Source organism: Gekko japonicus, unplaced genomic scaffold, assembly GCF_001447785.1.
Source record: "Gekko japonicus isolate JY-2015 unplaced genomic scaffold, Gekko_japonicus_V1.1 scaffold3373, whole genome shotgun sequence".
Lineage (NCBI taxonomy): Eukaryota > Metazoa > Chordata > Lepidosauria > Squamata > Gekkonidae > Gekko > Gekko japonicus.
In genome coordinates this window covers 22,115-38,604 of record NW_015175468.1, presented here as the reverse complement: position 1 = coordinate 38,604, position 16,490 = coordinate 22,115, and the positions used below count along the sequence as shown (strand labels likewise).

The 16,490-nt window shown below is 45.9% G+C and overlaps 1 protein-coding gene across 2 annotated transcripts in view; it reads left to right on the top strand.

The window, feature by feature from the left end:
* The first annotated feature begins 2,727 nt into the window (after positions 1-2,727).
* LOC107122795 (alveolar macrophage chemotactic factor-like) overlaps positions 2,728-16,490 on the top strand; it is an 18,026-nt gene continuing 4,263 nt past the window's right edge. The window contains exons 1-4 of one of the 2 annotated variants that reach the window (XM_015425936.1): positions 2,728-2,844; positions 4,177-4,303; positions 4,402-4,486; positions 5,331-6,730. In XM_015425936.1, the coding sequence (XP_015281422.1) occupies positions 2,772-2,844; positions 4,177-4,303; positions 4,402-4,486; positions 5,331-5,348 (303 nt within the window). In that variant the 5' untranslated portion in view covers positions 2,728-2,771 and the 3' untranslated portion in view covers positions 5,349-6,730. Of the gene's footprint in view, positions 2,845-4,176; positions 4,304-4,401; positions 4,487-5,330; positions 6,731-16,490 lie in introns of those variants that run through there. The other variant, XM_015425935.1, reaches the window with a different exon arrangement.

Sequence of the window (16,490 nt, the reverse complement as noted above, 5' to 3'; positions counted from 1 at the left end):
CCCCCCCCCCCCCCCCCCGGTGCGGCAAATAGCCCCCCGGTGGTGAGGAGGCAAAATCTGGGAAGCCAGCTGCTGCAGCAGGAAGGCCTGGTGAGGCCATGTGGTGGCTGCCCCCCCTCCCCTCCTGCTCAACTGGGGTCGCTCAAGTCCTCCCGCAGCTCTCTGAGCCCTCCAGAGTGAGCCGCTGCTGCTGCTATTGTGGAGTCACTGTGTGGATGGAACTGCCGGTGGCAACAGTGGGTGAAGTGCTTCCTATCTAGGCAAGGCTGTGCGGGCAAGAGGCAGGAGGCCAGGACTTGTGGCAGTGGTGGGGCTTAGAGGGCAACCTCTGCTGCCTCCATGCTGCCTGGCCAGTCTCCTGTGGAACCAGCTAAAATCCTGGAAGCACACACACAGGGCGAGCAAGAGATGTGCTCCACATTGCACAGTTGAATGCCAGGAGAGGAGAGGAGAGGTGTGGCAAGGAAAAACTGCTGGGGACACTGGGGGTGATGCTCTAGTTTTTGGGCAAAGCTCTACGGGAGATGCTGATTTCTATCATAGAGTTTTGCCCCCAAACCAGAGCGTCACCCTCCGGCATCACCAACATGGTCACGTCACTTCCAAATTACCTAGGCATGTTGGGTTTAGTTTTGGCATTCCTCCTCGCTCCTGGTATTTGCTGCCCTGACAGAAAATTTCTGGCTACAGACCTGGTTTCTGGCACAGCAAGCCTCTGTTTAATCTGTATTTCTAATCTATGTTGCGCAGCTGTAATGTTGTGCAACCAGCAGTCCAAACCAGGAGCTGTGCATTCGCTTCCCCAGAGCATCAGAAGAGAATAAAACGAGCTCTGCTGGATCAGACCATGGTCCGGTGTCCTTCCCACAGTGGCCAACTAGAAGTACCTGGGAGACCCACAAGCAGGGTCTCCTCTTCCACTCACTGCCCCCCCCAAACACCTAGTATTCAGAGGAACACTGTCTCCAAACATGGAGTGTCCATTTAACCCTCGTGGCTAATTCATCTTCTATGATTTTGTCTAATCCCTCTTTCAAGCCACCCAAAGTAGTGGCCATCACCACATCCCTGTCCTTATTTATCACACTCCCTATTTGGTGATGCAACTGGATGGTAAATTAATGTTCCTATCATTTTGCTTTGGGGGGGGGGTTGGGGTGTGTGTAAAGAATGTGCTTTCATACTATTGCATCTGTCCATAAAAGTGCATGCACATTAAGAACATAAGAGACGCCAATGTTGGTTCAGGCCAAAGTCCCATCCAGTCCAACACTCTGTGTCACACAGTGGCCAGAAATACCAGGTGCCATCAGGAGGTCCACCAGTGGGGCCAGGACATTAGAAGCCCTCCCACTGTTGACCCCCCCCCAAGCACCAAGAAGACAGAGCATCACTTGCCCCAGAGCCCCTATCTATACCTTGTGGCTAATAGTCACTGATGGACCTCTGCTCCATATGCTTATCTAATTCCCTTTTCCCTGTGGCAGTGAATTCCATGTATTAATCACTCTTTGGGTGAAGAAGGTGGCACGGAATGTCTGTTTTTTCATTCGCTGCAACCAGGTTCATTTTGAACTACTGAATAGACTACAGGGTAATATTTATAGCATGACTCTTGTTTTGCTTTGAACTTATACACAGCCAGACCTTAACCTATGGCACAGTTAATTCTTCCCAGCCCCAGGAAAAATGCTGCTGGGGGATAGTAGCAATGAAACAGTTTTATTCATGCCTCTTCTGTATATCTTTTAAGCTTTCCTTCTTCTCCCAGGGAGCTTCCAATGAAGCTGATGGGCAGTAGATTCCAGATGGACAGCAAGGAATTAATTTATGGGATCTACTCAGCAAGGAATTAATTTGTGGGATTTACTGCCAGAGGATGGATTGCCAGGAGCATAGGTGGCAAAGAGTCAGCAGAGCCGGAGAGGTCCATCAATGATTTCTACCCATCAAGGATGAAAATAAGGTTGCTGGATCCAGGATGGGAGACTCCTGGAGATTTGGGGATGGAGCCCGGGGAGGACAGGGACCTCGGTGGGGTACAGTGCCATAGAGTCCACCCACCAAAGCATCCATTTTCTCCAAGGGAATTGATTTTTGTAGTCTGGAGATGAGCTGTAATTCCGGGGGATCCCCAGGTCCCACCTGGAGGCTGGCATCTCTAGATGAAAAGGAGCCCCCATATGCAGAGGCAGCAAACCTCTGAATACCGGTTCTAGGAGGCATCAGGAACTTGTACTCCAACAGGCAATTTGTTGGCCAAGGTGTTGAACAGGAATGCTGGCCGAGGTGGACCTCTGGTCTAATCCCAGGTGGCTCTTTATGTTCATTACAGGGAGGATAATCTAGCGTGCAAGCGTATGCGCGTGTGTGTGGTGGGTGGGTGGGTGGTGTGGGGGGAAAGAGATCTTCTTCTGGTGACCAGTGATGGTTCTTGCAGGCCTGCTCTCTAGCGGCGAATCCGCGTCAGATCCAGACCGCCGCCTCCCCTCGTCCAGCTCTTTGGGCTTCCCCTGCCGGCCGCGACCACTTCCCTTCGGGCCCCGCCGGCCAGGGGCTCCCGACCCTCTCCCCCTTCCTGACGTCCTCACGCGTGCGGGGAAATCCCAGCGGGGCGGGGATCGAACGCGGCGCGCCTTGAGTCACCGGGACGGGCGTGAGTTCCGGGCCGGGATTGCCCCACCGAGCCCGGGCTCCGGCGCCTTTAAAAAGCCTCGAGGAGGGATGGAGGCATTCAGAGCACGCCGCCGCCTGCAACACACGAAGCCACGATGAGTCCGAGCCGTCGAGTGTCCCTCGTCCTCTTCCTCTCCCTGCTAGCCGGGAGCCTCCTGCCAAGCCGAGGTGAGACTGCCCGAGAGGCACAGAGGGGAAGAAGCCCTCCTCCCTTCCGCCGGGAGGAGACCCAGGAAAGCGCAGCTCCCGCGTTCGTTCTCCTGCTGGGGGACTGGCGTGTGTGTGGGGGTGTGGGGCGTGTGCTTCTGATACGGAATGCGGGGCTCCTGGGAAACCAGCCTCACCTAAAACTCTCTAGTAATGCTGGATGGTTGTGGGCAGGTTGGCAGGAAATGCTCTCTGCACATCCTCAGAGGCAGGGCTGCCTTTGCCGATGGAACCAAGACAGGGAGTCCTGGAAGCTGTGGGATGGGTGGGCCAAATCTTTCTGGTGATACCTTGTGGAATCAGTGATGCCGTTGGCTATCTCTGTACAGAACCTAGCATCACAATTCGGTTAGTTCAATTTTTATCCCATTCTTCATCTAGAAAGTTCAGGGAGGCCTCTGTAGTTTGCTTTCTCCTTTCCTCGTTTTTTGTCCTTACAGCAGCCCTGTGAGGTAGGCTAGGCTGAGAGACACTGACTGGCCCAAAGTCACCCAGTGTGCTTCATAGCTGAGTGCGAATCAACCGAAGTCTTTCAGCTCCGAGTCCAGCACTAGCGTTTACTATAAAACACTCTCTTTTTAAAATTACGCAATGCTTTAAATTATACAGTTGCTTATTACAGGCTGCTGGAAGAAGTGGGCAAAGATTATTTCCTTAAAATAATATTGCTAACCTTAACCACATAGCCCTGTGCGGTAGTGATAGAAGCGCACTTTGCACATGCTTAGAAGCACACTCTGTTCACTGACACCTGTGTTTTTAACACCAGGCTCCTGGTTTGTGTTTCAGCTTACATTTAAATTTTTGGAAACTTTTCAATGTACTCGTAACACACGAAATCTGAGACACTCTTGAATTGGCTGACAATGTGACATGTTGAAAGCAAGGAGCGGTTTACATTCGAGGGATCTCAAGGGGGAAGTCCAACTATTTGGCAGCGTTTTTGAGCAGAACCAGAAGGGCCGTATTTAAAGGGGAAAAAAACCCCTAGGTTTTCTTGATTTCACTGGCAATTGTTGGGAAGTTAATGTGACATGTTGAAAGCAAGGAGCGGTTTACATTCGAGGGATCTCAAGGGGGAAGTCCAAATGTTTGGCAGCGTTCCTGAGGTTTTCTTGATTTCACTGGCAATTGTTGGGAAATTATAATGCTGTATCCGTCAGTGGAGAACGACCTTCTTGGAATTTTCCTGGGTCTCTCATCTATGTCAGCAGGTTCTCAAGGATTTATGTTCTGGAGAAATGGAGGTTTGGATTAGGCACTCACTGAGGTATCTGTTCTTTTCTTTCACAGCTGCGCCCCTGACCGGTGAACTGCGCTGCCAGTGTATCGAGTTGTTTTCAGGCAGGATCCCCATAAAGCGCTTTGCCCGACTAAATCTCTACCCTGCGGGACCTCACTGCGCCAACACAGAAGTCATGTAAGTGGGCCCTGGCTTGTACACTTCCTTTTCTTGTCACTCTCTACTGTATACAAGCCTTTTGCTTATCTGGTTGCTTTTCTTGTGTTCTCTAACAGAGCCACCACCACAGAAGGGAGAGAGGTCTGTCTGAATCCCGAAGCGCCTTGGGTCAAGGTGGCTATCAAAAGGATTCTGGAAAAGGTATGTACAGCAGATGTCGAGGGGAGTTGAGTGGGCTTCAGAATATGTCGTCTGCGATTACAAGACTTTGCACAGTGATAAGTAGTTTTAGGACTGCACCCTTATTTAGGAAAGGAAGTTTTGAATCCTGTCAGTCAAAGTATATTTCTGGATATTCCAGTAAATGGCTCTGGATAATATAATAGGTAGCTTGAGCAGCAGAGGTATACCATCAGTAGATATTGGCAACCTCTACGTGATAGAAGAGTATCTTGTTCTGGGTTTTTCCCTCCACCAAGAGAGCAGAGATATGGAAAGGGGCCATAAATTAAATATGGCCTCTTTCCATATCTCTGCCCTCTTGGTGGGAAACAAAAAATAGATTAAGACATGCCTGCATCACATACTTTATTTATACTCCACCTTTCCCCCCAGAGTGGCTTATATCATTCTTCTCTCCTCCATTTTCTCCTCAAAACAGCCCGATGAGGTAGGTTAGGCTGAGAGGGTGTGACTGGCCCACGGTCACCCAGCAGGCTTCCATGGCAGAGTGGGGATTTGAACCTCGGTCTCCCAGATCCTAGTCTGGCACTCTAACTGCACAAGTAGGGATTTAAGTATTGCCACCCTCCCCGTTCCATTTCCTGATTGTGTGCGGGCAAATAAGAGCAAATATAGATTAACAGCTAGACCTAGTGCCCAGCAAGAGAGCAATACAAGATTAGTGGCAACTTTTATTGAGGCTGGATGAAGTACCCCTAGGCCTTGGAGTAGAAAGTGCATTGTGTAGAAAGAGCAAACGTTGATGAGACTCTGCAGTTTCTAATATTTTTCACATGCAATATTGTATTCTGTTGCCTTGCAGAATCAAGAAAGAAAATGAGTCATGAAGGAAGCCACTAAACGGGGATGAAGAGGGAAGATACTGGTGATCTCCAGGAAGGAAGAAAATAACTGGGAGCCCATAGAAGGAAGAGCTGGAAAGTGAATCCTGCTTTTCCTGGCTTTGACCGCAGAGCCGCTGTTTGGAATGCTTTCCACTATTTATTACTGAGCCTTGTTTTTATGTATTTATTTTATATATTTATTCCTAACTATATTTATTCCTAACTTTTGAATGTCTGTGTCAGTTAAAGCACTTTGTGTAACGGAAGGATGTGGAATGTAGGTGACAGCGCTTAGATGCTGTATGGTTAATTCCAGTAGGAAGCTGTCTTGCACAAGCCCTAAAGGAGCCAATAGGAGCTGCCTCAGGGCACTATAGTGAAGCTGTTGGTTGCTCCTGTGGAGCTTGCATGGGAGGACGTCTTGCTAGATGGTGCCCAACAATGTTCCTTTACAAGTGGGTAAAGTGAATCACCTGGGAGAGAAATCCAGGAAAGTTGTCCTTGCTTGTTCCCCAGTGTGGGAGCCAAAGAGGTGGCTATTCAGAAAGCATTTGAGTTGCTGTATAATTTATAAGTATGAAATAATTACTTAAAATTATGTAATAATTTATGGCTGGGAGTGTTCCTGTTTGTCACCATGTATGATGATTTATGGGGCTTCTCTTGGTCTTATTATTTCAAGACTGTATTGGTACTTTCTGTTTTTATAATATGTTGAAGATATTGCAGTAATTTTAAAATGACTTGTTGGCTGGCCACTTTTTGGATTTTGGATCATAATATGGGATCATAATATTTGAATGAGATGACTATTACTATATATAATGGCTGTGGTCATACCTAAATCCAGACCTGGAGAATGTATTCCCTATATTAGGGTTCTGGAGCTAGATGTAGAACACTGAATGTCATGCCCTTTTATTCAGACCAGGGCAGACGATTGTGACTGTAGCACTTATACTAAGATGGGCTTACTTGGCTGATGTTGATGCTGCCTGCCAGTGGGGCTGATGTTGAGTTGGTTCCAGCCATCTTCTTCACAAGTTGAGTTCCCATCTTTACTACATCCCACTTGGCTTTGTGTGGTCAAAGAGACAGTCTTCCATTTTCCCCAGCAGAAAAGCTCATTCTATGCACTTATTGCATGTTATGTTGATGAGACGAGGGCAGCTCAGTGGGCTAGATCCATGTCTCAAGCCACAAGGTTCCCGGCTGAGGTCTTTCCTGATGTTGATTTGGTGTATCAGTAGGTGAGCCTTTCAGTTTCAAACAGCACCATCTTAGGCAGTGTTACAGCCATCTAAGTTCCATTGACCTTGACTTGGATGGCCCAGGCTCACCCAAGCTCATCAGATCATGGAAGCTAAGCAGGGTTAGCCCTAGTTGGTGTTTGGATGGAAGTCCTCCAAGGAAGTCCAGGGTCCCTATGCAGAGGCTAACAATGGCCAACCACCTCTGAATGTCTCTTGCCTTGAAAACCCTATGGAGTCGCCCAAAGTCAGCGGTGACTTGACAGCACTTTCCACCACCAAGTTCCACTGAAGTCATGGATTGAGAATCGTGTAACACTGTTTAGGATTGCGCTGGAATCTGGCACAATCGATGGGGAACACGATTCCAGGATAGTTAAAGGGGAAAGATTGCAATGGGCTTACAGGATAAGCATGGCTAATGGTAATACTCAACTGTGGCAAAGTTTTAATAAAAGATCACTTGCTTAGCATCTCCTAAATATTCCAGAGTTCTACTAAGTTACTGCTATTTATGCAGAAATGTTAAGAGCAGCAATGTTCTGAATCAACTCTTTCATTTTAAAAAATGTCTTCATTGTATGACATACTGTCAGAATAACTTTTCGGAATAAGTTTGCTATTTTTTTTTAATTAGAGGGGGAAATGCCTCAGTTTTATAAAGATTGTGCAGCACATGTTATACATGAAAATAAAATGCTTTTCTAAACTAAGTGGGTTGAACTGTTGTTTTTTGGGGGCGGGGCAGGTGCGTTATTGGATCTTTTGATTTAGAAATCTGGAACAATTCAAGTTACTGTGGGTACTTTTGCCCATTTATACCTGCTAGCCCAAACAACTCCTCTACGTGTGTGCATGTGTGTGTGTTTGAGCATATACACCCACACAACTATATATACATTTTAAACGTTGGGAGAAAAACAACAACACCTCGAACAGCACAGCTAAAGGAATGGCAGCAGCACAGTAAGATTCCCTCGGACAAGTCTTTTGATTTAGAAATCTGGAACAATCCCTGTAACTGCAGTACTTTTGCCCATTTATACCTGTTAGCTGAAACATCTCCTCTACGGGTGTGGGTGTGTTTGAGCATATACATTCACACAACTATATATACATTTAAAATGTTGGAAGAAGAACCACAATACTCTGAACAACACAGCAAAAGAAATGGCAGCAACACAGTAAAATTCCCTCGGTGAAGTCAGCCTTGGACCCCAAAGGCCTCATCCAATGCAAATTGCTTTCCCACCTCCCTGAAAGCCAACATGCAGGTATCTGGGATGATTTCAGCAGCACAGGCCTTGGTTTTACTGCGCAGGTTTTGGTGGCTTTAGGCCCAACTCACAAGCACTTAAATGTACGGAAACTGGCTGAGGGAGAGCCAGCATGGTATAGTGGTTAAAGTGTTGGACTGGGATCTGGGAAATCCAGGTTCGAATCCTCACCTGTGCCACGGAAGCTTGCTGGATGACCTTGGGTCAGTAACACACTCTCAGCAAAACCGAACACAGGGTTGTTATGAGGATAAAATGGAGGAGTGGAGAATGATGCAAGCTGCTTTGGGTCCCAGTTGAGGTGAAAGATGGGGTAGAAATAAATGAATAAATAAAAGTGCTAGGTGGGTTGGATTGTGTGCCCTATCAGAATTGTTAAAACCAAGGTCCATAACGAGATGCAAAAGTTTTTGAAGTGTACTTTTAAAAAGGAACCAGAAATATTACCTTTGGGCCTTAAAATGGAAGAAGTGAATATAATGGACATTGATGTGGTACTGGATCACAACGGCTAGAATGACTTATGCTCAGTGTTGGAAAAGAGCAAATACCGGAGATTTAGGAATGGATAAAGAAGTTGCTTTTTATGGTAGAAATGGATAAACTGACAAGAAAACTTAATAATAAAGAGGCAGAAGAGTTCTTTGCAGATTGGATGGACTTTAAAGAATATCTGGAGAAATATTGGGATGTGAAGAACAACCTATTTTGTTTGGACAGTTATTAAGAATAGAAAAACTCTGAGATTGTTAAATATATATAATAGTTGAATATATGAAGATATATGAAGATAAAGGTTAAAGAAAATGTTACCTGTTAAGCTTAGTTTAGTTTCAGAGGAAAAAAAAAAAGAGGGAAGATCTGGAGGGGGTGGGAGCACTGCGGGAAGCCAGAAGAAGGGAAGGGAGGATAGAGGGAAAAGGGATATAAAACGAATGAAGAAAGGTTTTAATGTTGGACATGTTGTTATATCCTGATAATAAAAGTTAAAAAAAAGAATGGTTAAAACCCAGCTCATTCAGGAGTAAACACTTGAAGCAGCCTTAGACTGCATTGGACCCTTGGCAGGCCAAGATTCATGTTGTCTGCTCTTAACTGTGGCTGTCCAGGGTCTCAGGTGGAGGTCTTTCTCGTCACCTCCTATCTGATCTGTTACCTGGTGATGCTGGGGATTGAACTCAGGGCCTTTCACAGGCCAAACAGATGTTCCACAGCTAAGAGTGGTTACACGAACAGTTGAGGAAGGAAGCTTTGTTTTTGTAATCAGAAAAAAAAACACTTTTTGTGCTTTGAAGAGAAGCAACAATCTTGGGCTAATTATATATATAATTTTTTTTTGGGGGGGGGCTGATCCTCCAAGGAGCAAAGGGCTATTGTTATTATTTATCATATGGCAGACTTACACGCAGAAGCCTATAATAATATAAAATTAACCAAACTGACAGTATGCAGTCAGATTGAGCAATTCCCCTTAAATATTAATATCTAAATTTTTCAGTCCACTCAATGGCAGCTGGGGAGAGTTTAGAGAGCTTCATCACATCTCCCTGGAAAGCAGTATGCTCACATTCCTGTGACAGATAGAAAATAGTTTGGTCAGCTGCACTGCAATCACATCTAGGTCTGCACATCTGCCAAAGCCTGTTTGTATTCTATTAGCTGTCTTCCATACTTTACGTAAGTCAAATCCTGTGGGCCAGTTGGGTGTAGTGGTTAAAAGCAGTGGACTCTAATCTGGAGAACCGGGTTTGATTTCCAACTTTTCCACATGCAGCTGGCTGGGTGACCTTGGGCCAGTCACAGTTCTCTCAAGAGCAGTTCTCTCAGAGCTCTTTCAGCCCCACCTTCCTCACAGGGTGTCTTGTTTTGGTGAGAGGAAGGAAAGGAGATTGTAAACCGCTCTGAGACTCCTAGTGAAGGGCAGGGTATAAATTGAACTCTCCTCCTCTTCCTCCCAGCCTTTCTTGTTGAGACTCAAGGAGGAGTAACACAGTCTTTCAAAAATGCAGTACAATACACACAACACACAATGTGTTAAGACTTGGTGAAAAGGCTGGGGAACAATGTTATAAAAACATGATAACACATCAAACTGTAGCGAAACTGGATTACAAAATTAGAAAACAACGGAATAAAAACAGTTATTTTATTTATTTACTCTATTGATACCCAACTTTTCTCCCCAATGGGGACCCCAAGTGGCTGATGAGATTCCCCCCTCCTCCATTTTCTCCTCAGAACAGCCCGATGACATGCTTTAGGCTGAGAGGGTGTGACTGACCCAAAGTCACCCAGCAAATTTCCATGGCAAGAGGGGAGATTCAAACCTGGGTTTCCTGTCCAACACTCTCACCACTACACTATCAATGTAATACAATAAACCGTATGATGAAAACTGCCTAATATTATCACAACCATTCAATCCTATTTCATTTATAACCACCACCACCTGCGAAAAATGTTGCATTTCAAACATTCTGCCAAAAGTGTGGATTCATATACTTGGAAGGAACCTCCAGGGTCATCTAGTCCAGCTCCCTGCACAATGCAGGAAATTCACAAATACCTACCCCCCCCTTTCCCAGTGATCCCTGTTCCATTGGCAAAAAACCTCCAGGATCCCTGGCCAAACTGGCCTGGAGAAAAATTGCTTCCTGACTCCAAAGTGGTGATCCAGATAAGAAAAGGCCACAAGAACTAAGCACTGATGCAACCTGTTGTGCAGCGGGTTCGACACACTGAAGAATCAGGAAACAGTGCGATTGTCAGCACATGTTGACTAGTACACAACATAACAACTCAGGCGACCAACTGTATACAGTCCCCGTGGACCACCCACAGGTCCCATTGGAGGGTTTAAACTTCCCGCCAAGGTTTCTATTGGTGACCGCTAGAGGTTTCAGGATCCTAGTCCCTATTGTCTACTGAGAGCCAAGCTCTAGAATAAGTCCCTGACGCCTAGTGGCGGTCAGCAGACATAACACAACCCTTCCTGCCCTCACTCTTATGATCTGCCTAAGTTCACAGAATCAGCACCGCTGTCAGAATGGAAGGCTTCCTAATGCCCCAAACCGAGCTGCCTGGAACTGGAGGAGGTCATGTTTCCTTCTTATTCCTTCCTTCTTATTCCTGTGCGGTGCTTTCATTCCCAACAGCAAGGGACCTGGTGACCGAGCTGGTAAAGAATGCAGTTGGGCGTGCAGTACTTTCTGTATCTGATGGCTCACCTGTCCCTTCAGCATCACCTCTTTCCATCTCTGAGATAATGGGTTGCAGGGGGCCCCATTCCCAAGCCGGAGGCGGGAGGCAGCGACGGACCATCCAGTATGAGGCTGTGGCTGTAGCATGCCCCAGCACTGGATTTGTCAATACGCTACCATCACAGGAATTATCTGTGAGTCTAGCCTTAATAGCTGTCTGACGTATTGCGACATACTGTCTGCCATATTGCTGGAGTTCCCTCTAAGCTGAGTTAGTGTGAACTAGCTCACAGTTTTTTAGCCTCTGGCTCACACATTTTTGTCTTAGCTCAGGAAGGATGCCTCCAGAGCAAACAGATCTATGCAGTAGCCAAATCGCTCGCTCACAACTTTAATGCCAGTAGCTCACAAAGTAGAATTTTTGCTCACAAGACTCCACAGCTTAGGGGGAGCATTGTGCTGGACATAATCCTTCAATCAGCAAAAGCCAGCTGCTTGATAGGAAACTTGATAGGAAACCAGGAACTGAAATTGCCCCAGGTAAATAAGTGGTGGGACCTATGGAACATCAAGAGATAGCTGCTGCATGTTTTACACACTGCTGCAAAACTCAAGAAACAGACCACACGTAAAGAAGGTGCATTGTGGGTTTGTGGCAAGCCCATAGCCATGGGGGGGGGGGCTGACAAGGGTAACGCCCCTCACAAATGTGCCCTGCCTCCTCAGGGATGCCAACCTCCCCCCCCATATGGCAAAGAGCCCCCTGCTGGCGAGCAAGCAAAGCTTGAGAAGCTGGCTGCAGAAGCAGGAAGACCTAGTGAGGCCACGTGGCAGCTGCCCCTCTCCTCCCCACCTGCTCAACTGGGGTGGCTCAAGTCTCCCCACGACTCAGGCTGCCATGAGAGCCCTCTGCAGTGAGCTGCTGCTGCTGTTGTGGACTCGCTGCCCCTATGGAGCTGCCGGTGGGTGAAGTGTTGCCTAGCTAGGCAAGGCTGCGCAGGTGGGGGGTAGGTGATCAGGACTCCTGGAGATGGCAGGGCTTTGAGGGTGACCTCTGCTGCCTCCAAGCCACCTGGCCCCATTTTCCTGCCAAACCAGGGGCCAGGCAGAAATCCTGGAGACACACACACAGAAAGGGGGAGAAATGTGCTCCACACTGCAAAGCTGAGCACCAGGAAAGGAGAGGTGTGGCAAGGAAAACCTGGTGAGGACATCGGAGGTGACGCTCTGTTTTTTGGGCAAAACTCTATGGTAGAAACTAATTTCTACCATACAGTTTTGCCCCCAAACAAGAGCATCACTCCCTGACATCACCAATGTGCCTATGTCACTTCCATGTTACCTAGGCACATTGGGTTTATTTTTGGCATTCCTCCCCACTCCCGGTATTTGCCCCCCCCCAAGAAAATTTTCCTGGCTATAGGCCTGGTTCGTGTCACAGACAACCTCTGTTTAATCTGTATTTCTAATCTATGTTAGACAGCTGTAACATTGTGCAACCAGCAGTCCAAACCAGGAGCTGTGCATTGGCTTTCCCAGAGCACCAGAGGAGCAGAAAACAAGCTCTGCTGGATCAGACCACGGTCTGGCATCCTTCCCACAGTATGTAAAAAGACAAATATGGTCACAGTCCATAGACATGAAAAGATAGAGCCACAAGAACTGTGTAAAGTGCGCTCAATGTTTCTTTAACGATAGCAATAATATTATAAATATGAACATTACAAAAATGATACTAATACACTCAAATTGTAAATCCAGTTATAGAAGATAGCAAAGACGGCGGGACAGTGGTCTCTGGAATGTGATGCCGTTTCGACAACGTCTTCTTCTGACCAAGAATTTATAAGCTTATACATGATATAATACATAAGAACATTAGTACTTACATCTTCGGTAATTGTACAGCAAAATTTAAAATACACTTGGTACAAAACCTTACTGGATGATATGTGGAAAGTTGCACTTCAATAGAAAAGCTGCCCAATTCACATGGAGTTCAATGACATTTTTCTAGAAAAAACATAGCAAAACAGTGAAACCAGACAGGCTAACTACACATAATTATATAAAGCCCAAGCTTATACAAAAACCAAAGCAATTCAAACCTACTTACCACCTATTTCTTCCCACAGTAGCCAACTAGAAGTACCTGGGCAACCCACAAGCAGGGTCCCCTCTTCCCCTTCTTGTCCCCCCCCAAAAAAACCCTACTATTCAGAGGAACACTGTCTCCACACATGAAGGATCCATTTAACCCTCCTGGCTAATTCATCTTCTATGAATGTGTCTAATCCCCCTTTCAAGCCACCCAAAGTAGTGGCCATCACCATATTCTGCAGCAGTGAGCTGTTCCAAGTTCTAGAAGAATCAATGACAGGACTGGTCTAATAATACTCATATTTCCAGTGCCTTTCAGCATTCTTGACACACATTATCCTTGTTGCAAACCTTACATACAATACATTCCAACTGTCCTTATTTATCATAATCCCTGTTTAGTGATGCAACTTGATGGTTAATTAATGTTCCTTGATGGTAAATTAATGTTCCTATTATTTTGCTTTGGGTGGTGGGAAAAGAACGTGTTTTCATACTATTGCACTTGCCCCTAAAAGTGCATGCACACGAAGGTGGCATGGAATGTCTGCTCTTTCATGTGCTGCAACCAGGTTAATTCTGAACTACTGAATAGACAACAGGATAATATTTATAGCGTAAGCTCTGGTTGGTGCGGCGCCCTGCACAGTCGCTTTCTGCAAAGCTCCAACGTTTTATGGCTTTTTCTTAACTATTAGACTTGTTTTACAAGGCTATTTTTTTGAAGCAAGAACTGTATAACTTTAAAAGCTTAAAATGGATTGCCTTGCTTGCTGATAAGATTCTAAAAAACTCTTGCAAACTGCTACTTCTATACATCTCCTTTGGAGGCTTTCGCTTTTAGGATGACTTAGTTATTGTGGCTGTTTCTACAGGGTGCTGCCCCAGTGTCCATGAAATGACGAAAACTCGAAGCAAGAAAAGGAGCAGAAATCATTCTAATTCTGACTCACCGCCAACTTCCTGCCATAAATCTCCAAAGCAGCTTCGTATAGATGACTTCCTAAATGGTGAAACTCTGAGTAAGTTTATTCCTTTTTCTAAAAAATATATTTAGCACACTGGAGTATTTGGGAGATTTGAATTCCTCTTCTCATCCGCAAGAACACCCCTCAGATGTGCATGATGAGGCTCAAGCTGAAAGAGAGGGGGAGACCCCTACTGCCAGCTCAGGGTGCACTTAGAACATAAGCCCTTCAAATTTTTCAGCTACAAGGGGACTGGTAGAAATCACAAAAGCAGACCTAATTAAAATGATAGGGGATCAATGCCTCCTAACAGCAGAAACAGTTATTGCTATTTTTCAGCAACTCAGTAAGATCTCTGCTAATTTGGACAAGCTGGGATATCTCCTAAGGAAAAACTCAGGTGTGACAGAGTCAGCAGCAACATTTGAACACCCACCGGAAAGAGAGGCCAGCTCTTCCTTAGCACAAAAGAGGGACCCTAGTCTTGCCTCCTGCTGCCAATCTGATATGAGTGATAGAGCAGCAGCCAGGTCCACCAAGGGGGGATGCCTACGCTGGAAAAATACCCGGGTTGCCCTAGAAATTGCACAGATTGCAGTAAATGCAGATCGTTGGAGAAATAGACAGGGAGTTATACATTCATTATGTCGTCTCCTTCTTTTGAAAGCCATTGAGGTCGATCTTGAGCAAACTGAGAGACATCCAAACTCCTCTTTTAATAGAAGATTGGTTCTTTTGTTCTGGCAATCTACTATTCCATTGATGTTCCTGGACCCATTCCATTTGACCCATTCCATTGATATTTCTGGACCCCTGAAACTGCTACCAACAGCAAGCTCTGCAAGGACAATCAAAGATGAACACTGCGAGCCGACTGTGAGTTAAGAACACCGAATAATGGCTTCCACCATCAAACGAACGACGACGACTACTAGCACTTTATTATGGTTTTAGAATTGTTTTAATTGTAACTTATGCTTTAATGTAACTTATTTGTTTTTATGTAAGCCGCCCTGAGCCAGCTTTGGCTGGGAGGGTGGGGTAGAAATTCGAAAAAAATAAATAAACAAATGTTGCTTAAAATGAGAGGATTCCTAGGCACCTTCGGTACCCACCCAGTCAGAGTCCTCCAGGATGCGAGTAAGTGATCTCTCCTTCCAAGTTGTGGTTGACGTGCTCTTCCATCCGGAGGTCTCCAGAAAATCCAGGAAAAAATTGTGCACGGACGATGACCCGGTACCTCCCAGGGGTGGTTGTGGAAATCTTAAGTATGGAATCAAAACTCCTGTCAATTTGATCAGTGAAAGGAAGCAATCTGCACATGCAATATTAAAGGGGGCCGAACCCCTGAAGGATTTAATAGATTCCAGTTTGTCAATGAATACCAATTGTCCCTATCATGCTGCTGCATGACAATACTCAAGATCCTGTTATTCAACAGTGTGTGGATTGTGACTCCCTGGATTACTCATCTCTCATCATGGATCAGCTCCCCCCCCCCCAAAGATTTATAGCTGGCTCGACTTAACAAGAGTGCCTTGAATTCAGAAAAGCCACCAGAGGAAGGGGAACTTACTGGCCTAACTTCAACTAGCCCAAAAGATACAGTCTTGAGGCCAACTGAACAGGGAGTCAATGAAAGTTCTCAGAAACTGGACCCTCAGGCATGACAGTTCAGATCTAAAGACAATCAGAAAACTACCACTGCCACTGAACTACTAACTTGGAACGTGGCTGGTTGGACATGTATTTCCCAATACCCTGACATTCCTTTTTTTTTCATCGTAATTATGCTATTATTCTCCTACAAGAGGCTTGGTCTGATACTGATTTAGTCTTAGATGGTTTTAAGTCCTTTAAGGTAAATGCATCACCAGGGTGGGGTCCAGGGAGATTGAAAGGGGGGTTGGGGATCCTTATATCAACTTCTTTATAGCATAATTCTTCTATACAGCCAGACCCAATGCTCCCTCTAAGCTGTGGAGTCTTGTGAGCGAAAATTCTACTTTGTGAGCTCCTGGCATTAAAGTTGTGAGCGAGCAATTTGGCTACTGCACAGATTAGTTTGCTCTGGAGCCATCCTTCCTGAGCTATGACAAAAATGTGTGAGCCGGAGGGCGGAGGCTAAAAAACCCCTGTGAGCTAGCTCACACTGACTCAGCTTAGAGGGAACACTGGACCTAACTATGGCACAGTTAATTCTTCCCAGCCCCAGGAAAAAGGCTGCTGGGGGATAGTAGCAGTGTCACAGTTCTGTTCATCCTCTTCTTTTAAGCTTTCCTTCCTCCCCCATAATACTTGAACTCAGGGAGCTCCCTCTGAAAGAGATGGGCAGTAGATTCT